We start from the raw sequence: 25,000 nt of genomic DNA, 5'->3' as shown, positions 1-25,000 counted from the left end.
TCAAAACATTTCAGTTTGAATCTGGTCTGTATTCTGCAAGTTTTAGGGGGATTTTTCCTTGCTCAGTTGCCTGATTTATATAACATGGTGATTTTTCTTTTCCTGTTGCCTTTTATGAATATCTGAAACCCCTGCTGTACAAACAGTCAACTCTAATATGTTAACAATCCTTGGCTTTATAGAATATTTAGATTTCTGGTATGAAAAAATGTGCACATTAGTGCATAATTACTTAAATTAGATAGCATCCCATTTGCCAGTAATTTTTTTTGGTATAATATAATATAATATAATATAATATAATATAATATAATATAATATAATATAATATAATATAATGTTGGGCGACATTGTGGCACAGTGGTTTACACTCACAGCAAGAACGTTGCTGCTTCAAGTTCCGACTGGGTCAGTTGACATTTCTGTGTGGAGTTTGCATGTTTTCTTCGAGTTGGCATGGGTTTGCTCTGAAGGCTTCGGTTTGCCCCACAAGTCCAAAGACATGCCGTATAAGTGAAATGGATCAACTAAATTGGCCGTAGTGTATGTTTGTGAAATGAGTATGTATGGATGTTTTCCAGTACTGGGTAGCAGCTTGAAGGGCATTCGCTGCATAAAACATATGTTGGATAAGTTGGTGGTTCATTCCGCTGTGGGGACCCTTGATTAATAAAGGGATTTAGCTGAAGGAAAATGAATAATATAATATAATATTTAATAAAAGCTAAATTGTCCAACATGGATATATATATATATATATATATATTTAGTTTAAATGTTTTATTTGTAAAAGACAATAAATATTATACTATTTATTATTATTATTATTATTATAATAATTTATTACATATAATACTGTACATTAAGAGGCTATAAATGGAGCTGAATCAATCAAATGATTGCACCTTGATATATCATTATTTTGATCCATGTTGGACAATTTAGCTTTTATTAAATATTATATTATATTATATTATTCATTTTTCCTTCCTTCCTTATGTATATATATATATATATATATATATATATATATATATATATATATATATATATATATATATATATATATATATATATATATATATATATATATATGTATGTATGTATATATATTAATTTAATTGTTATTCTAAGTTAAAAAAATAACAATTTGGTAAACTGTAAAAATATGTACATAACTTTTTAATGAAATGCATATAAAAAATGAATAAATATAAACACAAAACTTGATGAAATGCATATTGTATACATGTATGCATGTATATGTTTTTATATTTTTTAAAATAAGGAAATTATTTAGCTTTTAAAATTATATGATATTTTTAATTTCTAATTATATAATATAAATACATCTACACATGCTGTATTCTTGATTTATAAGCACATTTATAATGTGCTCAACGATTGTGTTTTCATACTTTGTTAATGATTTTTTGTTGTTGTTGTTAATAAGTTACAAATTGCATTAGTTAACTAGTCTTTAAGAATAGTTGGTGCTATTTTAAGATGATTCAGAATGCGTAAGTTAATTATTATTAAACTATTCAGATGAACATTTACAAATCTTAATATTCAGGCATATACTAATAGTTCATTTGTATGTTAGTAAATGCTTTATTAAGTCAACTCCGACCGGTTTAATCTAAAGAAATGACTATTTATGCTTTGTAAATCCCTTTTAAATGACAATTAAATGCTCGGTTATATTCTTAACAGGGGGGAGAAAAAGAAAATAAACAACTTTATTAATTTCTATTAATTTAAAGATACACAAATAAAACTGTATCAAATACAAAAATCAATCTTTGCAATCTTACGTAAAATAAAATTACTGTGCAGGTTAAACATCGCTAAATAACATTGAAATGTTGTATCTTAACATATTGTTAAATTATAATGTTGTTGTTTTATCCAATTTTATTTAATTGCATTTACTTCTAATTGTATTTTGACACTCCTGTTATTCAGCAAGGTTTAAAGTTTACAATACTTTTATTCTTTAAGTAGATTGCAAACGTTTATTGTTCATTTGATACTGAGCCTTTAATTGTCATCTTTAAGGAATTTACAAAGCATAAACAGTCCTCACTTTAGACTAGGTCACAAAACTGGATGAAGATGAGTTAATAAAGCATTTATTAACATACAAATCAACTATTACTATTTGCCTGAATAATCAAATATACAAATGTTGATTTGAATAGTTTATTAATTGTTTACTAACTCATTCTGAATGGTTCTAAAAGCCACCAACTACTCTAAAATACAAATGGTTTGTAAGTAATGTAATACTGAATTTAGAAATGCTGGCGACGCAGTGGCCCAGTAGGTAGTGCTGTCGCCTCACAGCAAGAAAGTCGCTGGGTCGCTGGTTCGAGCCTCGGCTCAGTTGGTGTTTCTGTGTGGAGTGTGCATGTTCTCCCTGCGTTTGCGTGGGTTTCCTCCGGGTGCTCCGGTTTCCCCCACAGTCCAAAGACATGTGGTACAGGCAGGGGCGGACTGGGACAAAAATTCAGCCCTGGCACTGCAGCCACATCAGCCCACATTACCACACCGACACAGCACCACCCACGGACACGCACATTCACTATTTATTTTGGTGTACAGATGGTGAAATAATATGACATTCTTGCCAGATTTTGATTACATCCGGGTAACCTCAGATTGGGTCAGCCCATCTTGAAATTAGGCGGTCGTCGCCGATTGGGCCAAATGCTTAACATTTATTATTAATATTTTTTAATATTTTTTATTTATTTATTTTTATTATTTATGTTTTTTATTTATCATTATCATAATATCACATCTAGCAAGAGATAAAAGCTGCCTGCACGTAAAAACAATTAAAATAAATAAATAAAAAAAACTGACCGGCCCACATTTAAAAATTGGTCCGGCCCTTCTGGCATTTGCCAGAATTGCCAGATGGCCAGTCCGCCCCTGGGTACAGGTGAACTGGGTAGGCTAAATTGTCCGTAGTGTATGAGTGTGTGGATGTTTCCCAGGGATGGGTTGCTGCTGGAAGGGCAACTGCTGCTTAAAAAGGTGCTGGATAAGTTGGCGGTTCATTCCGCTGTGGTGACTCCGGATTAATAAAGGGACTAAGCCGACAAGAAAATGAATGAATTAATGAATTTAGTAATGACAATAGAATTATTAAGCACATTATACATGTAACTATGTCAATAATACAGCATGCATAGCTGTATTTATAAACTGCTGACACACATGTATTAATGTAGAGTTAAGGCTTAACAGATATTGAATAAACTATTTGCTAATGCTTAATAAAGGATTCATAGTATGTAGATATTATAAAGTGTTACCAAAATCACTTCATCTTTGACCTTGAGTTTGTACTTTTATTAAAAAATCAACATATGTCTTTGCTTATTTTACTTGTTGTCATTAAACTATATTATGTCACCCGCATTAAATCCACCAGTATTGACTTCAACTGAAAAAAGCCCAGTTGTCAGCCAGCCACTAGTTGAAAACAACTTATTATTTTGTTTTTCAGATTTCAGTGGAACATGCAGAAGAGTGTCAGGCAGCATTCAAAACACAATCTCGGCGTTTTCCTGCGAAGAGGCGACAGCTCTGACAGTCGACGTCGAGCTGCATACAAATGCGGCGGCTTTCAGCACTTCTGCCTGAGGAAGCGTCGCTAATGGCTGCCAGACCGTCCCACATCTACAGCTCCAAGTGCACGTAAATGCCTCACAATGCCTTCAAAAGTGTCATGCCTCTACGTGTTGACGGTGGTTTGCTGGGCCAGCGCTCTGTGGTATCTAAGTATATCCCGACCAACGTCATCCTACGTCAACCAACTGTCCGCTCCAGCACGAAAAACTCCGAAAACGTTGAAAAGCAATGCAACTACAACATTCGGGAACATCCGAACGCGTCCGCTAAACCCTCACGGATTTGATTTCATCATCAACGAGCCCAAGAAATGCGAAACCAACGTGCCATTCCTCGTTATTCTCATCACAACAACGCACAAAGAGTTCGACGCCCGGCAGGCCATTCGAGAAACATGGGGCGACGAAAGCACATTTAGCGACCTGCGCATTATCACGCTGTTTCTTCTGGGACGCAGTACGGATGTGGTGCTCAATCAGATGGTGGAGCAAGAAAGCGAGATCTTTCACGACATCGTCGTCGAGGATTTCATCGACTCGTATCACAATCTAACCCTCAAAACTCTGATGGGAATGCGCTGGGTGGCCACCTTTTGCAACCAAGCCAAGTATGTGATGAAAACAGACAGCGATATATTCGTCAACATGGATAATTTGGTGTATAAACTGTTAAAACCGGCTACAAAACCTCGACGGAGGTACTTCACCGGATACGTCATTAATGGTGGACCAATACGGGACATGCGTAGCAAATGGTACATGCCCAGAGATCTTTATCCCGAGAGCAAATACCCGCCGTTTTGCTCTGGAACAGGATATGTGTTTTCAGCAGACGTCGCGGAGCTCATCTATAAGACTTCCCTGCACACTAGACTCTTGCATTTGGAGGATGTTTACGTCGGCGTGTGTTTGAGGAAGCTGGGAATCCACCCATATCAGAACAGTGGCTTCAATCACTGGAAAATGGCCTACAGTCTTTGCAGGTACCGGCGGGTCATCACCGTACACCAGATCTCCCCTGAAGAGATGCATCGCATCTGGAATGACATGACCAGCAAGAAGCATCTTAAGTGTTAGGAAGGATGCCTGAGGAGGTGTATGTGTGCCCTTTTTTTGATACCCATAGTGCAACCTGAAGCCTTGGGACAACTTTCTTAGAAAACAAAAACCACAAACATCTCTGTGGAGCAGTTTTTCAGATGCAGCCGTGGATCACGGTTGGCGAGATGTGCTATTCGTGTTAATATTACAGCTGTGTTTGTTTGTAAAGGTTCAACATGCTGGTGCTTCTTTTTGCCTGGATGCACAGCAGATGTGTTGAATGAATGTCCATAAAGGGTTAGTTCAAGCAACAATGTTAATTCTGCTATTAATTACTCACACTCATGTCGTTTCGATGCCCTGCGATCATCTTCAGAACACAAATGAAGATGCGATGAAGCCGGATTCTCTGTGTTTTATATTAACTCGCATTGTTTGCTTTATTTCGTAACTATAGTTTTGTTCTCATGCTCTGATTTGTAGCTTAACAGTCAATCTGATTGCTCTATTTCAGGGGTTTCCAAACTTTTCAGCCCATGATGCCTAAAATAACAATGCCTAGACACAGTGACTAGCTGTAGCCAATGAGAGAGCAAGTCATGAGCTGAATGACTTTTGTGTTCAGGAGCTCAACAGAAATATCTGTGATTGGCCAGAAGGGTCATCGATGCAAATTAAATTGAAACTGTGTCAGTCCAGTTCAGATCAGTGTGGTGTAAATTTCACTGCTGAAACACTGAAGAGCAAATCAATCGATGTGCAGTTCCACAACACGAGGAACAAACATCTCTAATTGTTGAAAGTGAAGGAAAAAACCTCGGGAGAGACCAGGCTCAGTTGGGCACGACCATTTCTCCTCTGGCCAAACTTCCTGTGCAGAGCTGCAGTCTAGGCACTGGAGGCTGGAGAATGCCTGACATCCATTATGAAGAAGCTGCAGGTGTGTGTTGGTTGTATACATAGTGCCACGTAGTGTGAAATACAACAGCGATTTAGACACAAAATCTAATATAGTCTGAACGCCAAAGCGATCTTCCAAAGTTTAAAGTTATGAAGTGTTAACTAGGCTTAACCAGTTAAACTGTGCAGACCCGGGACGTTGTCGATTTTCGCTTTAAGATTTAAAGGGCTAGCATTGCACCAGACCCCCTTAAGTGGTTTCGTTTGAAAGTGTAAAATCTATATTTTATGCACATATGCATCACTTTGGTTATTATTCTACTGTACAAAAGTTATTTTCACTTAAATACACAGTATTTTGAATACCCGAGCTGGGTATTTTACATTGGTTTATTTTCATATTTTTCATATGACACATGTACAAGTTATAGCTCAAATGAAAGCTCTTGCTGGAGCTTATATGTTTCTAGTATTTTATTTACTGAATTATATTCACATATCAAACAGTTGCCGAATAAATCACAGTATTTCCATGGCGCAGAAGTGAAAACAATACATTTATGATCACTAAGCAGCCCCAGATAGCACAGACAGCTGTCATCTCTTGCCTTATGCTGTGTGCTTCAGGGCCATTTCTCCTCTGTTTTTGAGGTGATGTGCATAAGTAATCCTTTTATATGTCTGACGTGGTCCAATCACAGTGAATTATGTTTGATCAAACAAAAGAATAGTGAACTATGAAAACAATGATCGATCCCTGTGGCTTGTATAGCACCTCTCATCAGTTGGAATATAATAACTTTTGCATAGATTATGGTGGAGACATTTTTCTTTTTTCCTATGATTAAAGAAATGTGCAGGAAACACCAAAATGAATTACAGTACGCTAAACCACACAGAACCTAAAAGGTACACCTTCAAATTTGTGTATAAAAAAAAAATCACAAAAGCGCCTCTATTTTTAGTTATTATAACACAGACAAATAAACAGTTATTTTAAACACTTTCACTAGTTTTATGAAAATGTAAAGGGTTTTCTTTAAAATGATACCACTTTTTTTTGTATTTACACCTCTGCATGTGGATTTGGGAAGCTTTTACATTTGGGTAGGCAAAATACAGGCGGAAATCCCAAAAAAACAGCAGAGTTTAACTGGATAATACGCTCATGGTACTAATGTACTTTAAATTGGACAGCATGCAATACACTTCTAAAGGCATGTGTCCTATACGGTAAACTTTCCACAACACGGTCTTACTTTCACTTTTGATTTGTGCACATTGACTAGTGTAAGAATTTTCCTGTCATAACATCCCTACTAACTTAAGAGCTGTCGGATTTCATCTAAAATATTTGATATGTATGTTCTGAAGTTGGTCTCAGGAGTTTAAAACCACACTGTGTGAGTAATTAATAACACAACAAATTTTTTTGGGTGAACTAACCCTTTACTCATTCACTTTTCTTTGCACATACAAACTCTGGTTGTAAAAATGCAAACCCATGCTTTGTTTACTGTACGTGACAAGCGCCTGCATTCTGTTTGTTTACATGTTTGCTTTATTTTCTTGAAGAAAAAAGATAACAGAAATGTATAGGTCATTATTTATAAGAAGATGTATACAAATTATTTTCTTACTCCTAGAAGTGGACCACCATCGCTTCAGAACAGCTCATGTTTGTAGTTATTATACTGTAAATCTGTATATCTGAGGACATCGCCGCTTGGTATCGTTTAGTGAGTATCCACTGTAATGGTAAACCCTGTAGGAGCGCAGTGTAAATGTGGCATATAATGAAGCACTTTGAAGGAGAAGTGAAAAAATGTGGGAAACTTGAAAGTTGTTTTTTTATTCCTACAATTGGATTTAATTGAGAAGAAAATGTCATGTGTTTTCTTATTTTATTTTGCGGTATTAAGAGAACGTGACATTTACTGTGAAACTACTGAACATCTTATCTCCATTGGTACTGTTGTATTATACTGTGTATTTTTTACGTAAAATATAAACAATGTCCTTTTTCCCCCTAAGTGTTGATCTTTGGTTCGCTCATTCATATTCAAAATTGGATACAAAGAAATGGAAAGACTTGTATTGCTTTAAAATGATCAAATGTGACAGTAAAATAATTATGATGTCACAAATTTGGGTAACACTTTATAATAACTACACACTATAAATCATTTATTAGGAAAAGCAAATAGTGATTTCATTATCCGTTAAGAATTAACTCTACATTAATAAACGTTAGTAAGCAGTTTATAACTGCAGCTACAAATGCTCTATTCTTGACTTATAACAACATTTAAAATGTGCTTAATAATTGTATTTTCATACTTAGTAAATTATTTATTTTTCATTACTAAATTAAGTATCGCATTATTTAAAAACCAGTTGTATTTAAGAGTAGTTGAAGGTTTTTAGGATCATTCAGAATGAGTTAGTAAATGATTAGTAAACTATTGAAATTATTGTTTATATGTCTTATTATTCAGGCATATATTAATGGTTACTATGTTTGTTAATAAATGCTTTATTAACTCCACTTCACCTAGTTTTGTGACCTAATCTAAAGTAAGGACTGTTCATGCTTTATAAATCCTTTATAAATGACAAATAAAGGCTCAGTTAAATTCTAAACAGGAAAAATGACATTATTCATTCCTATTCAATTAAAGATACACAAATGAAACTGTACTTCAAATGAAAAATAAATCTTTGCAACCTGATCTAAAATAAAATCACTGTAGAGTTTAAACATTACATTTTATTACATTGTTTAATTATTATATTGTTGTTTTATTCAGTTTTGTTGTATTAAGACACTGCTGTTATTCAGTAATGTTTAAACTTTACAATAATTTTACATTTTAGAAAAGATTGCAAAGATTATAGTTCATTTGATTTTGAGCCTTTATTTGTCATTTATAAGGGATTTATAAAGCATAAATAGTCCTCACTTTAGATTAGGTCACAAAACTGCATGAAGTTGAGTTAATAAAGCATTTATTAACATATTTGTTGACTATTAGTATATGTCTGAATAATAAGAATTATAAACGTTGATTTCAATAGTTTATTAATCATTTACTAACTCATTCTGAATGATCCTAAAAACCCACAACTCTTAAATACAACTGGTTTGTAAATAGATGGATACTTAATTTAGTAATGAAAAATAAATAATTTACTAAGTATGAAAATAATATTCTTAAGCACATTTTAACTGTGGTTATAAGTCAAGAATAGAGCATTTGTTACTAACGTTTATTAATGTAGAGTTAATGCTTAACGGATAATAAAATCACTATTTGCTAATGCTTAATAAATGAATTATAGTGTGTAGTTATTATAAAGTGTTACCCAAATTTCTAATAAATGCAGTTCTTTTGAACATTGCTCAAATAACCCCTGAAAACAACTATAGTCTCCACAAAACTGTAAAGCAGCACAGCTTTTTTTTATTAATCCCTAAATCACCATATTTTAATAACTTCTGAAGGATTATGTGACTGAAGACTGGAGTGATGATGTTGAGAACTAATTTTGCGTAACAAGGAATAAGTGAAGTTTATTTATAAACTAAAGCTGCGGTCACACTGGACTTTTCTCCCCATAGACTTCCATTCATACGAACGTGAATGCATCAGAACATGACCTCTCTGGACAGAAATGTAAAATATGGACCAATTGCTTGCTTTTTAAAATGTCAAATCATCTTGTTTAATCCTGCCCCTTTTCTCAGCGCTGTCCAACAAAATTTTGCATGCACAAACTGTATTGGGACTGCAGCATAAAGCTGCGGACACACTGGGCTTCTTCTCCCATAGACTTCCATTCATACGCAAGCGAATGCGTCAGACCGGAAACGCAGGGTCATGCATCAAGTTTCGCAGGTTGCTGCGGTGCAAAGTTCAAACTTGGTGAACTCTGACCTGCGAAATGGCATCACTTGACTGCTTGAGACCAATCGAGGATCAAAACATGACCTTTCTGGACAGAAATTTAAAATATTTTTAAATGTCTGACTATCTTGTTTAATCCCGCCCCTTTTCACAGAGCCGTACGACAGAATTTCCCAAGCTCAAATTCTAGTGTGACCGCAGCATAATTTGGAGAGGATCACATGCCTATGATTGACCACCGCTGGTCCCGCATTAGCTAACGCATGATTCACCAATCAGATGATTTGAGTTACTTACCTCAGTCATCTTCGTCTTGAAGAATCCCCCCTACTCCTTCCTCTTTTCCTTGATATGACAGCTCAGGGGTTAGCAATGTTGCCTCAGAGCAAGAATATCACTGGTCTAAGTCTCTAACAGGCCAGTCGATATGTCTGTGCGGAGTTTACATGCTCTCTCCATGCTTGCATGGGTTTCCACTGGGTTCTCCGGCTTCCTCCCACAGTCCAAAAACATGCGTCATAGGTGAATTGACCAAACCAAATTGCCACCATAGATGAGCTCTTAATCAGCAGTATATCTTTTCATAGCAATCACTAATTTGTCATTAGCCATAAATAAGCAAGGCAGTTCTCGAGACCTAACTGAGCTCAAACTCTCTTCTGAAGTATGAATTATTCGTGACCATTGTCACTCATTCACAGAGCTGAGATCACTGAAAACAAACTTAACAAATTGTATGTCATTGTAATGTTTTCTTTGAATGAGAGAACAAAATCATACTCAGTTAAAATACTTGGGTTAAAAATAACCCAACATATAATCAAGCTATAGGTTATTAAAGCACCTTCCAGGCTCAGTACTTTGTTGATGCACCTTTGGCAGTAATTACAGCCTCAAGTCTTTTTGAATGTGATGCCACAAGCTTCTTCTTGCTTCTTGCTTTTTGCAGTACCTCTCAAGCTCTATCAGGTCGGATGGGAAGCGACGGTGTACAACCATTTTCAGATCTCTCCAGAGATGTTCAAAAGGATTTAGGTTTGAGCTCTGGCTGGGCCACTCACCGAGTTGTTTTGAAGCCCCTTCATTGATATTTTGGCGGTGTGCTTTGGGTCATTGCCCTGCTGGAAAATGAACCGTCGCCCCAGTCTGAGGTCAAGAGCACTCTGAAGCAGGGTTTCATTCAGGATGTCTCTGTACATTGCTGCATTCACCTTTCCCTCTATCCTGACTAGTCTTCCAGTTCCTACTGCTAAAAATACCTCCAAAGCATAATGCTGCCACCACCATGCTTCACTGTAGGGATGGTATTAGCCTGGTGATGAGCGGTGATTGGTTTTCTCCAATGGTTTTCAATGCTTATCATTCACTCCAAAGAGTTCAATTTTAGTCTCATAAGACCAGAGAATTTAGTTTTACTTTTGGCTAATTCCAGTAGGGTAGTGGCTTCCGTGTGGCCACTCTACCATATAGGCCTGCTGCACAGATGGTTGTCCTTCTGTAAGGTTCTCCTCTCTCCAAAGAAGAACGCTGAAGCTCAGACAGAGTGACCATCTGGTTATCGATCACATTCCTGACTAAGGCCCTTCTCCCCCGTTCACTTAGCTTAGATGACTGACCAGCTCTAGGAAGAGTCCTGGTGGTTCCAAACATCTTCCACTTACGGATGATGGAGGTCACTGTGCTCATTGGAACTTTCAGAGCAGCAGAAATTTTTTATGTAACCTTTCCCTGCTTTGTGCCTTAAGACAATCCTGTCTCGGAGGTCTACAGACAATTCCTTTGTCTTCATGCTTGGTTTGTGCTTTGACATGCACTGTCAACCCTGGGACCTTTTACAGACAGGTGTACGCCTTTTCAAATCATGTCCAACCACAGGGAAACTCCAATTAAGCTGCTGAAACATCTCAAGAATGCTCAGTGGTAACAGAATGTACCTGAGCTTAATTAAGAGCTTCACGGCAAAAGCTGTGAATACTGATGTACATGTGATTTTTCAGGGTTTTTATTTTTAAGAAATTTGCAACAATTAAAAAAGAAATCTTTTTTAAATCGCCATTATGGGGGATTGTGTGTAGAATTTTGAGGAAATAAATCAATTAAATCAATTTTCGAATAAGACTGTAACAAACAAATGTGAAAAAGTGAAGCGCTATGAATACTTTCCCGATGCACTGTACTTAAATCACACTTACGGTTTTTTAATCTAATTTTCAAATCCCACAAGAGTCACTTCGTTCCATTCTAATGAAATTTGACAGCAGAAATGTGACTGAGGAGTTCCAGCGTCCTCATTTTACAACTCCTTTAGATGCTCTTATTTCCTGAAGTTTGATGAACCCATCTAGAATACAATCGCTACACTTGTGTAAATGCTGGCTTCAGCTGAACGTCTGACAGTATAAATGTGCGATGGAGCTCCAACGAAGTGTTGAACCCACCTTCTCCATCCTCAGAGGATTTCTCCAGTCACTCTTGCTGCCAAATGCCTACAACAGTGCCACTTGGCAGAGCATTTGGGCAGCTCCAGACGTGCCAAACGCTGCTCTCGCCAAACTCTGTCAGCACCCGTGACAAATAAAGACCGTCTCTGGCACTGTTGAATGTGGCATAATGGAGCCGGTGCTTTATAGCAAGCGATTTTCAATCAGAAATGGGTGTATTATGGGATGGAGTCCAGGAAGACCGTTGTCAGAGCCGGATTAAAAGCCATCAGAATCCGTGAGTAAATATTGTCAAACACTGAATGGTGACACAGTTTTCTGATGACTGTGATTTTTGCCTCTTTGACTTCAGATCCAACAGTTAAAATGTCACTTCATTGACGTTACTGATGCTGTATTCATTCAGTAGATCACTTCACACTTAACTTTAAAGGTGCTGAATATAAGCTTTTGACTCTTCTAAAACATGACTTTTATTTCCTCGTGATCTCGACATAACTTGTTTTCTCGTGATCATGACTTTTATTTCCTTGTGATCTCGACATAATCTATTTTCTTGTGATCATGACTTTTATTTCCTCGTGATCTCGACATAATCTATTTTCTTGTGATCATGACTTTTATTTCCTCGTGATCTCAACATAACTTGTTTTCTCGTGATCATGACTTTTATTTCCTCGTGATCTCGACATAATCTATTTTCTCGTGATCATGACTTTTATTTCCTCGTGATCTCGACATAATCTATTTTCTTGTGATCATGACTTTTATTTCCTCGTGATCTCGACATAATCTATTTTCTCGTGATCATGACTTTTATTTCCTCGTGATCTCGACATAATCTATTTTCTTGTGATCATGACTTTTATTTCTCGTGATCTCGACATAATCTATTTTCTTGTGATCATGACTTTTATTTCCTCGTGATCTCAACATAACTTGTTTTCTCGTGATCATGACTTTTATTTCCTCGTGATCTCGACATAACTTGTTTTCTCGTGATCATGACTTTTATTTCCTCGTGATCTCGACATAATCTATTTTCTCGTGATCATGGCTTTTATTTCCTCGTGATCTCGACATAATCTATTTTCTCGTGATCATGGCTTTTATTTCCTCGTGATCTCAACATAACTTGTTTTCTCGTGATCATGACTTTTATTTCCTTGTGATCTCGACATAATCTATTTTCTCGTGATCATGACTTTTATTTCCTCGTGATCTTGACATAATCTATTTTCTCGTGATCATGACTTTTATTTCCTTGTGATCTCGACATAACTTGTTTTTCGTGATTGTAACACTTTCTTGTGATCTCATCGTAACTTGTTATTTCGTGATTGTGACACTTTCTAGTGATCTCGACCTAACTTGTTTTCTCATGATCGTAACTTTTATTTCCTTGCGATCTCAACATAATTTTTTTTCTCGTGATTATGATTTATTTCCTCATGATTTCGACATAATTAGTTTTCTTCTGATCACAACTTTTATTTCCTCGTGATCCCAACATAACTTGTTTTCTCGTTATCATGACTTTTATTTCATTGTGATCTCAAAATCACAACTTTTATTTCCACATAATCTCAACATAATTAGTTTTCTCTTGATCATTTATTTTATTTCCTCGTGATCTCGACATGATTTGTTTTCTCATGATAACGACTTTTATTTCCTCGTGATCTCGACATAACTTGTTTTCTCGTTATCATGACTTTTATTTCATTGTGATCTCGACATAACTTGTTTTCTCGTGATCATGATTTATTTCCTCGTGATCTCGAACATAACTTGTTTTCTCGTTATCATGACTTATTTCATTGTGATCTCAAAATAATTAGTTTTTTCGTGATCATGATTTATTTCCTCATGATCGAGACAACTTGTTTTCTCTTGATCATTTATTTTATTTCCTCGTGATCTCGACATTATTTGTTTTCTCGTGATAACGACTTTTATTTTCTCGTGATCTCGACATAACTTGTTTTCTCGTTATCATGACTTTTATTTCATTGTGATCTCGACATAACTTGTTTTCTTGTGATCATGATTTATTTCCTTGTGATCGAGACATAACTTGTTTTCTCATGATCGTGACTTATTTTCTCATTATCTCAACATAATTTGTTTTCTCATGATCATATAATAATTTTTTTCAGGATCTCGATACAACTCGTTTTCTCATAATCATGATTTATTTCCTCGTGATCTCGACATAACTTGTTTTCTCGTGATCACAACTTTTATTTTCACATAATCTCAACATAATTTGTTTTCTCTTAATCATTTATTTTATTACCTCATGATCTCGACATGATTTGTTTTCTCGTGATATGACTTTTATTTCCTCATGATCTCGACATGATTTGTTTCCTCGTGATCATATATTTCATTTCCTCGTGATCTCGACATAACTTGTTTTCTCGTGATATGAATTTTATTTCCTTGTGATATCGACAACTTGTTTTCCCATTATTAACTTACAACTTAATTTTTTGCTTTTTTTTATTTATGTATTAATTATTATTACCATTTTCATCTCTCCAATGTTTGACCGGGCCACTGAAAATGTTCGGATGCCCACTCCGACCTTTTTAACACAATCTTCCTTATGTAACCAAATGGTTGTGTATGATGAAGGGGCAGCAAATTTAAATCAAGATCACAAGAAATAAGAAAATATAACAACACATGATCACAAAAATATAATAACGCAAAAACACAATAATGCAAAATCACGAGAAATTTGATATGTTGAGATCACGGAAAAATTCATTCATGATCATGAGAAAACTTTTGATGTCGGGATCACAAGAAAATTAAATCATGATCACAAAAAAATATAATAACGCATAACAAAATATAATAACGCATAACAAAATGTAATAACGCAAAGTCGTGATCAAGAGAGGATCAGAATTTGGCATCAACAACATGAAAGCATGGATCCATCCTGCCTTGTATCAACACTTTAGGCTGCTGGTGGTGGTGTAATGGTGTGGGGGGTATTTTCTTGCCAAACTTTTGGCCCATTAGTACCAATTAAGCATTGTGTCAACGCCACAACCTACCTTCTGATGCTTACTTCCAGCAGGATATAACGCGCCATGTCATAAAGCGCAAATCATCTCAGACTGGTTTCTTGAAAATGACAATGGTGACTGTGGAGGCCATTTGGGTACTGTGAACTCAGTTCTCAATCCAAAAGAGCGCCTTTGGGATGTGGTGGAATGGGAAATTCGCATTATGGATGTGCAGCCGACAAATCCACAGCAACTGTGTGTTGCTATCATGTCAATATGGAACAAAATCTCTGAGGAATATTTCCAGTGCCTTGTTGAATCTATGCCAGGAAGGATTAAGGCAGTTCTGATGGCAAAAGAGGGTCCAACTCAGTACTAGTAAATTGTAATAAAGTGGCTTGTAAATATACTTATCACTGTAATAAAATAAAGTAAACATAACATAAAAAAACACATTGAAAGCTTCACAATGTTGCTTTTCTAGTAAAATCATTTTTGATATTGAATAAATCAGCAGCTCTAACTAGTTTAAGCACTCATAAATGCTCCACATAAATCTCTCATAAATCTGATGGTTTTCAGCACTTCAAGAGGAGACGATTAGACACTAAAACACTGTAATGAAATCTCTTTCTGGGGGCTTGCCGGTGGTAAATTATAGCAATTACTGAAAAAACAGAGAGAGAGAGAGAGAGAGAAAGAAGCAGGCAAAAGATAATATCATAATCACATTATATGCTTAACATCCTTTTTCTTCCAAAACACAACCACGCTTCAGGTTAATAGTAGCAATTATTTCTTTTATTTGTTGTACCTTCGCAGAAAGTTTTTTTATGATTGCTGATTACAGAAAGGGACTGGGAGGAACACGCATGGTATATAGAAAAACACAACCCAACTGAATAATAATAACAATAATAAAGAATTTAGTTCTACAGTATTTACATTTGCGCTCAGAACAGAATCATTTATAGTGTCCACTAACATTGGCACCCTTGGTAAATACAGGCAAAAAATGTGAAATATGTTCTTTTGTTCAAATTATTAAAGTACCACTCCACTTTTTATGGAAATAGGCTAATTTTACTATTTTCCTCCAGTTACACCATAGATATTTACATTAGATGTTGATACCCTGTTGTTGTCTATTGGAAGGAATACATCAATAGAGCTGCCATTTTGGTACAGGGTAGTGCTTCTTTGAAATGAATGTGGGACAGTTGAGGACTGGCCATCTGGATATATACACATATATACATGTATGACTGGGAGTTTTCCCGCTGATCAGAACACTCTAAAAACGCAGGGTTGCTACCCAAATTGGGTTGTTTTTAACCAAACTGCTGGGTAAATATTACAGAACACATCTGGGGTTAAATTAACCTAAGTAATTGCATTTAATTTTTTAAACCCCACAAATGGGTTATTTTTTCTACCCAATAATTTGTTATTTTTACTTAAATAATAGGTTATGTTTTCAAACGTAATTTTTAGTTTTCTTTTAAAATCATTAGCCAAATGATAAACAATTACTCATTTGTTTAAATGCAATGAAAACACTGCATTTAAACACACTGATGGATGGATGGACGGACGGATGGACAGAGATAGATAGATAGATAGATAGATAGATAGATAGATAGATAGATAGATAGATAGATAGATAGATAGATAGATAGAATGATGGATGGATAGATGGATAGAACGATGGATGGACAGAATGATAGATAGAACAATGCATGATGTATGGATCCTTAGTAGCAAAGAATTCTGGCCCAGATTTGGCATAAAGCTGGGGCAGCAGGCATTCATCCGGCACTGGCATACAGCAGGTGGGCCACCGTCTTTAAGGTGGCACACTAGATTTGCGCCAGATGTAAAACGTAGTATTTGTCTCAGATTTTTAAAAAAAATTATATGTGGGCCACGTGAGTTTGGCCAGTCTTGACCCACATTTAAAATACATTTAAATAATTTTTGAGTGAAGAAAAAAATTCTACCAATCAGGTCACTTTGAGAAAAAGCATGCCCATAGTGTGCCTAAAGCACAACGCTTCATGGGTTTATCAATTTGATTGCAATCGTGACACACCAACCTATCTGGCCCAGTTATGAGATGTAAACTTGGCTGAGACTTGGCCCAAATATGGTCCGTGTCTGGAAGTCAGATTTGGTCCAGTCATGTACCGTAATTCACTGGCATGTGGGCCAAGCAAAACCTGATTGTGTGGGCCAGAGAAATTTTGCTATGTGTGATGGATGGATGGATAGATAGATAGCATCCCAGTCAGCCCCTGTTGTGAGTAGATTTGACCCAAGGAGCTGGGTTGATGTGTCTGTGTGGTGCTAGGGTTGCATTGATTAAACTCTTAGCAATAATTACCCAAAAAACAACCCAGGTTTTGATTACATAGCACTACCCAAGACTAAGAAACTAACCCCCAAAAACTACCTAAATGCCTCAACCTAATATTTGGGTAGAGAAAATAACCCCAGATTTTTTAGTGTATGCACATATATATATATATAAATATATATATATATATATATATATATATAAATATATATATATATATATATATATATATAAATATATATATATATATATATATATAAATATATATATATATATATATATATATATATATATATATATATATATATATATATATATATATATATATATATATATAATAGATATTTTTTATATGTCACTTTTCTACATCGATGGATAGATTGGTGCTATTTTGCCTTGTGGTCAGTGCAGTGAGTGACTGTATTATCATCAAAACGTTTCTTGTTGAGCACAAAAGTTCATAACAAAATTAAAAAAAAAAATCTTACCTATGAAATGTTCTGCGTTTATGCTTTGTTTGCTCGTTATGACACCCACATGCAGTGCTGAAGTCCAGCATCTTCAGATTGGCTTTGACTAAGTGCAGTTGACTTTTTTCCAGGAAGCACTGTACAAATATGGCGGCGGTATTGACGCATACTCAGATATATACAATAGATATTGCATGCAGACCCTATGTTGTTATCATTTTTGAATCCATTAAGCTGATATCTGGGTCTGGTGGGAACATTTTTAGCTTAGCTTAGCATAAATAATTCAATCGGATTAGACCATTAGCATCTCACTCAAAAAAAAAAAAAAAGAGTGGCAATTGTTCCATTTAAAGCTTGATTGTTCTGTAGTTACATCGGGCACGAAGACTGATGGAAAATTTAACTCTTTTCTAGACTGATATAGTGCTACTGTAGGAACAATACTCTTTAGTTTATTCTAATTTCTTTCTTTCTTTGTTAGTTTCTGTATCTGTCCATATGTTCTAGTCAACTGTTGCATCGGTTATAAAAAGGCATGACAATCTGTAAAGCACTGACTGCAAAAACATGTGCCCGATGCTCCAAGTGATGTCACTTCCTCTGGTGGGAAACTCTAGAAGGCATTGAGGCCTGTCATTATTGTTCTCTTGTTAACTTGTGCGAAATGTTTAGGATACACCAACATATATCCTGTATGCTCATTATATGTCAACTCTGTTACTGTGATACTGCAGTTCATTTCTCCTTCCCCTTTTAAAAACAATAATATGATGGAAATACCTCAAATCATGTTGTAGATATTTTATCTGGTATCCGAGGTTAGCATCTTGAGCTAAAGCACAAAATGGTGGAAAATGTCGACCCTGTTAGTGGTGTAAACAATTAGTAACCGAGCCAAATGTTCAAATTCAAGCATTTAGCATCATTTTACATTATTAAATGATTCAGTTTACTGTAAACTAAACAGCTTATATCATTCCAGATTAAGCAAAACAAATGAAAATGCTTGAAATGCATGCCTCAGTGGCTCAGTGGTTAGCACTGTTGCCTCACAGCAAGAAGGCTCGAGTTTGACTTGGATGATCTAAAATGTACGTAGTGTTTGTGTGTGTGAATGAGAGTATATGGGTGTTTCCCAGTACTGGGTTGCAGCTGGAAAGGCATCCGCTGCATAAAACATATGCTGGAATAGGAACTTCTGAAATAGAGATCTGCATTCTGCAGGACTCGACCAGTATTCTTGCGGGAATAAATTTCCGAATAAAACGCGGGAGCGGTTGGTAACTGGTGTAATTTTAATAGGAGCAGGCGCTCTAACAATATGACGCTCTCGAGTCCTGACATTATTTCAGACCAGCACATCTGTGATTTCCTTATTCTTATTGAACTCCGATACAGCCAGTCCTCATGACTGCCACACATGCTGAACTCATGACCAGTGCTTTCTGCATGTGCATTTTATTCGCACAGTCTGTGTGCGCATCATCTGCATAACGCTCATCAGAGCGGGCTTTACCATGGCAGAGATGTGCTGTGCCTGAGAGACCTTTAGCTTGCATGACAGTGCAAAAAATGCTTTTCTTACTTAGATTTTTTCTTTTTTGTCTTGTTTCTAGTCGAAATATCTAAGAATTGTTTTATCAAGAAGCATTTTCTAGACAAGCAAAACATAATGTCTTGTTTTAAGAAATAATATGCCCACATGAAGTGAGTTTTTTTTTTTAAAACAAGCAGAATAATCTGCCAATGGGGTAAGCAAAGTAAGCTTGTTTTTTTTCTATTGACAAGATTATTTTGTCAAAATAAAAAAACGTTCTCTGCGTTCTTGGAATTAAGAAACAGCCTAAGTGTTCTGAATCGGGCTCAGGCTTGGTTTAGTTAGCCGGCCCTGGCCCGCTTGGAAGAGATGGCCCTGAGCGCTGTTCACTTGGGCTTTGGCGCGGTACGCTTGTAGTGTGAGTGCAAAGCGTGCCTCAGCCTGAAACTGAAGATGAGACGTGACTTTTAAGGGTTTCATATGGATTTATTAATCCTTCTTACTGTTTAATGAATGCAAACTGTCGTAGATTATTAAAGACGCAAACCCCTCACTGCACGACAGCTGCACCTTCAGCAAATCTGCAATTCCGGCAGCACGAGGACTTTAGGATTGTTTATGAGTGCCGGATCTGTTCGGCGAAATATTTGATTGAGTGCCACTGCATCCTAAACCAGTAAAACGATGTAACTAAAGAAATCTCCACTGTGTTGAGTGATAGCGCTTACTGAACAGCGCATCTTCGATGACGTAAGCGTGCTCACACGCAATGTGAGTCGGGCCGTCAGGGGAGACAGTAAGGGCGACAAGTGTGCTTCGGCCCGATTCAAGGCAACTGTAAATAGTGTGAGTACACCCTCAGGCGACGTCTCATCACAAAGGGGCAAACAAAACTGACATTTAGCCAACAATCCTTGCACAACCTACAGTTTTATCTGTTATCTTCCTCTTTTGGTACAACACAGCTTAAACACAAGATTTTGGAAACCAGATCTAAATGGTCGGGTAGAAAAGTATTCCAAGCGGGCAGTGGGATATACAGCGGGAGCAGTCGGGTGCGGAATAAAACCTAGCGGGAGCAGCACTAAAAAATCAGTCCTGCACAGATCTCTACTTTAAAGAATGAATGAATGAATGAATGAATGAATGAATGAAATGTACCTGCAATTCTATAACGAGTCAAAATATCACCAAGGTTTTTACACCAACAACTGTCGTAATAAATAGCAACTCTATTTGTTTATCAGAGTTAGAAACAGTAACAGGCGTTTACTGAATTCTCCTGCTCAATTGATTTTTTTTTCTCAGTTCAGTTTTTTATTTTCTAATGTTGTGAGCAAAAAGTTCAGACAAAGACATTTCTCAAATCCTTATTCTATACCAAGGGTGCCAATATTGGCGAACGGCACTGTCATTTAAGCTACTATACTGGGTTTAGACACACAGATGGCTTTTCTGTCATTCAAGTAGCAGACGTTTGGTTTCCTTTACAAAATACTGAACGCTTGCTAACAGACAAATGCATTGTGGGTTCAAAAACAAACACATTCTAGCGCTGTAACCATCAATGGTCTTTTATAAATACAACAGGTCAGGATTAAGATGTGCGTTGTGGTTAGCGATGACCTTGTTTGTCACATGACAAAGCTTTACCGGGGTACATGTGTGTATTTAGGTAGGGTGTAAGCGCGCAGGTGCCTGTATACATTGCACCGCGTCAAATCAAAGTGCATCAGCCGTTTACTTCAATGCGAGCCGCTGACCGCTGCCAAAAAATACTATCCACAAATCTCAAGTGTCAGGGGAACAGCTTCAAGCTTCTTACCTACGTTTCTTAGGCACGGATTTAAAATAAAAACAAGGCACCTCTAGCATTGAAGCATCAACACTGTCAAAATAAAATAAATATTTAAAAAAATAAATTAAATTCAAAAAATTAAAATAATAAATGAAAATTTAAAAATATAAAAAATAATAAAATAAAAAACACAATAGATTAAAACAAATGAAATCAAAATAAGATAAAAATTAATAAAGAAAAAAATTATTAAATTAAAATAATAAATATATAAAACTTAAAAAAATAAAATTATTTTAAAAAAATAATAAATTAAATAATTAAAATAAAAAATAATAATTAAAATTAAATTAAAAAATTATATTTAGAATAAATTTAAATTAAAAATAAATAAATAAGTAAAATAAAAAATGAAATAAATACAAATAAAAATACATGGAAAAAAAATCAAAAATAAAATAATAAATAAACTAAATAAAGTAAAAAATAAATAAAATAAAATGAAATAAATACAAATAAATTCAATAAAAAACTTAAATAAATTAAAATAAATTAATAATAAATAAATAAAATAAAAATAAAAACAAATAAGAAATTTAAATAAATTAATAAAATGATAAATTAATTAATTAAAAAATGTGAAAAAAAATAAATTAAATATATATATTTAAATTATATTAAAATAAATTAAATGAATAACTGAAATAATAGAATTTAAATAAAATAAAATATGTAAATAAAATAAATAAACAAAAAATACACTAAAATAAAAAAATACAAAAAAAATGAATTAAAAATATATAAAATAAAAATGTAATTAAAACAAAAACAAAACAAAGCAGTACATTTGCACATGGCAGCATTCGGTCCAATCCTCTCCAGAATAAAATTAAATAAAGCAACAAGAAATAAACAAATATTCCCTTATTCCTCGAAGGTCTATGTACAATACAGTTCAGTAACATTCAGGATGGAAATGTGCTTTTTTACATTCAGCAGGAGTCGTTTCTGCTTCTGTGATCTGCGCACCAGATTCAAGAGGATGAAACAAAAGGCTTCTTCAATAATAATACGCTTGGAGCTCTGTTGAAAGCAGAGGTAAAACAATAATGTCATTATTATTATTATCATAATAACTGAAAACAATGTTGTATTCACTAGTTGTTGCCTCCTGAGATGATGACCTCCTGCTTTTGGAATTCTGGGAAATGGATGCTGGAATGTTGTGGCGATAGGCTTTGCAGAGAGAGTGCATTAGCGATCGTCCATGTTTTTTGTTTAGTTTTTTCAGTGTGTTTGTTCCGGAAGTTTGTTTTTTCTCATTCATTTTTTCCATTGGGATTTTTAAAAAAATGTAGCCCTATATACATTTATGGAGATTGTAAAATATGTAGCCAGAAGTATGTATGGCAGCATTTTATCTTTAAAACGAACGCTATGGAGTGGTGTGATGCTGTTCCTTTTCACGCTTGCCAGCTGACCAGTTACTTCCGTATGAACGCCTTTCCCGCTGTTACCAGTTTGCCTAGTAGCTCACCATGTATGTCGGCGGTCTTGAGACACAGAGAGTAGCTGGCTACAACAATGGGCTTCAAGTCCAACTAAGAATGGTTCCAGAAAGCAAGTAATAAACCTAAAATAAAACCTAAAAAAAAAAAACAAGTAAACTACAGGGTGAGAATAAGGTAAAATCTGAAAACATGGTAAAAATCAGGCGAGGGCTTTTCTTTTTCTGGGTTGCTTTTTAAAACTGTCGGGCGGGTTTAGGGAAGTGAGCGCTGGTCAATCTGTGCTTTTGAAAACACTATTGGTTAGGTTTAGGGGGAAGGAGGATGTCGAATCAGTCGATTGGTCAGTCAGTAGACAGCTGACTCTCCAGAAATGTTTATAGTAGTACGTTTTCAGAATGAGCCTGGGTTGGATTTTAAAGTCGGTGTGAATGGGAAATTGGTGCAGGCTTTTAACTGTAACGGAATAATGAGCAGGGGGCGGGGTTTATTTTTAGCTCCTCTTATATTTCATTCGCAGCAAACTAACAACTCGAAGGGCGTGGCCATGCATATTTCAGCGAACATGTCGAATATCCTCAAGATGGTCAGTTTTTAATTGAAGATTCCACCAACTGTTGATATTTTCTTCCGTCGATTCACTTATCTGGATTAATTGTTCACCTGAAGACTAACAATGGGTGCTAGCAAACTAAACAGTTAAAGCATTACAACCAGCCTGCTATGCAGAGAGTTCACAACTTTACAAACCCTGATTTGAAGCAAAATAAAATAAATAATATATACATAAAAGTCAAGATTGTGAACACAGAGTGGCTATATGTAATGATGTTTATATATTATTAATTTTTAACTGACAAAACACAGGATTACCTAGAGAAATTATGAAAGACTGAAGTCCTTTTAAGGAATTGGGCTGTTTATATATATATATATATATATATATATATATATATATATATATATATATATATATATATATATATATATATATGTGTGTATGTATATGTATGTATATGTATGTATGTATGTATGTATGTATGTATATATATATATATATATATATATATATATATATATATATATATATATATATATATACACACACACACACACACACACACACACACACACACACACACACACACACACAGTTGAAGTCAGAATTATTAGCCCACCTTAGATTTTTTTTTTCTTTTTTAAATATTTCCCAAATTATGTTTAACAGAGCAAGGAATTTTTCACAGTATGTCTGATAATGTTTTTTTCTTCTGGATAAAGTCTTATTCGTTTTTTTTTTTCGGCAAGAATAAAAGCAGTTTTTAATAAAAAAAATAATAATAATTACAAAATTATTAGCCCCTTTAAGCTATTTTTTTTTCGACAGTCTACAGAACAAACCATTGATATACAATAACTTGCCTAATTACTCTACCCTGCCTAGTTACCCTAATTAACCTAGTTAAGCCTTTAAATGTCACTTTAAGCTGTATAGAAGTGTCTTAAAAAATCTAGTAAAATATTATTTACTGTCATCATGGCAAAAATAAAATAAATCAGTTATTAGAAATTGGTTATTAAGACTATTATGTTTAGAAATGTGTTTAAAAATTAAAAAGAAATTAAGGAAAAATATACAGGAAAGCTAATAATTCAACTTCAGCTGTATATTTAGGGTTAGGGTTATATGTATTAATTATATATTTGTTTTAGAAAATGTTTTCAGACCTTTAAACCTTTACAGATGTGTGTTTGAGTAAAACATTTGTTTTGTTCTGCAAACTACTGATATCATACAGCATTGTTTTTCTAAATTAAAAACAAAAATGCGGCCATTTACAGAAGTTTCATTTTCTTATAATAAATAAAATATGCAAAAAAAGATGTGTTTATAGGCACAATACAAATATTTTAACTTCAGAATTAAAACAATATATACAGCATATAAATATTTTATACTTTAGTACGAGTAAAGAAATTAAGTCAGTAGCTACAGTGTTCCCATCCAAAAATACAAATTAACTTTATGCGCAGAACTGGATTATCGCATACAAGACGTGCAAATAAAGCATCGTTTCCATCCAACGAGTCAAAGAGAACAAAATCATCATTTCCTGATAAACTGGCGCCAAATATCAACAGTAAAAACAAAGTTTGCTGCGGTAGAGAAAGCTGCGTCAATCTTTTCCTTATTTAATAAATTACTCGTGCCTCAGGAGACAAATGCCGACACGCGATGTGCTCAGCCTGCTGGTTTGTCTATTCACACACATTTACAAAGATCATCACATGATCTCTATAACAAAATCACATGAGTTTTTTAATGCGCATAGTGGAATTTGTTTGGTAAAGGTGTTTCCATCGCAGTTTA

General features: G+C 35.0%; 2 protein-coding genes and 1 long non-coding RNA gene across 14 annotated transcripts in view; 1 reads left to right on the top strand and 2 right to left on the bottom strand.

Annotated features, from left to right (window-relative positions):
- b3galt1b (beta-1,3-galactosyltransferase 1b) overlaps positions 1-7,618 on the top strand; it is a 370,673-nt gene extending 363,055 nt beyond the window's left edge. For 6 of the 12 annotated variants that reach the window (XR_015500020.1, XR_015500017.1, XR_015500021.1 and 3 more), the window contains 2 exons: positions 3,521-5,740; positions 6,732-7,618. Coding sequence is in view for 6 of the 12 variants with exons in the window: in XM_087268606.1 (XP_087124732.1) it covers positions 3,726-4,721 (996 nt within the window). In the remaining 6 variants the exon portion in view is untranslated. Of the gene's footprint in view, positions 1-3,520 lie in introns of all 12 variants that reach the window. The other 6 variants (XM_087268606.1, XM_087268603.1, XM_087268607.1 and 3 more) reach the window with 1 other exon arrangement.
- Positions 7,619-11,359: 3,741 nt separating this feature from the next.
- LOC147842443 (uncharacterized) lies at positions 11,360-17,440 on the bottom strand. Its single transcript, XR_015500128.1, has 4 exons — positions 13,818-17,440; positions 13,261-13,501; positions 12,923-13,118; positions 11,360-12,824 (listed from the first exon to the last, which is right to left on the bottom strand). It is a non-coding gene; the product is annotated as an uncharacterized LOC147842443 (long non-coding RNA).
- A 6,727-nt stretch (positions 17,441-24,167) lies between these two features.
- The window catches only part of stk39 (serine threonine kinase 39), a 127,355-nt gene continuing 126,522 nt past the window's right edge, over positions 24,168-25,000 (bottom strand). Inside the window, exon 18 of the mRNA XM_087268526.1 lies at positions 24,168-25,000. This exon is cut by the window's right edge and continues 988 nt beyond it. The gene's annotated coding sequence lies outside the window, so the exon portion shown is untranslated.

This window comes from Danio rerio, chromosome 9 (assembly GCF_052040795.2).
Source record: "Danio rerio strain M-AB ecotype USA chromosome 9, GRCz13ab, whole genome shotgun sequence".
Classification (NCBI taxonomy): domain Eukaryota; kingdom Metazoa; phylum Chordata; class Actinopteri; order Cypriniformes; family Danionidae; genus Danio; species Danio rerio.
The sequence above is the reverse complement of the archived record's forward strand: the minus strand, read 5'-3'. Positions and strand labels throughout refer to the sequence as shown.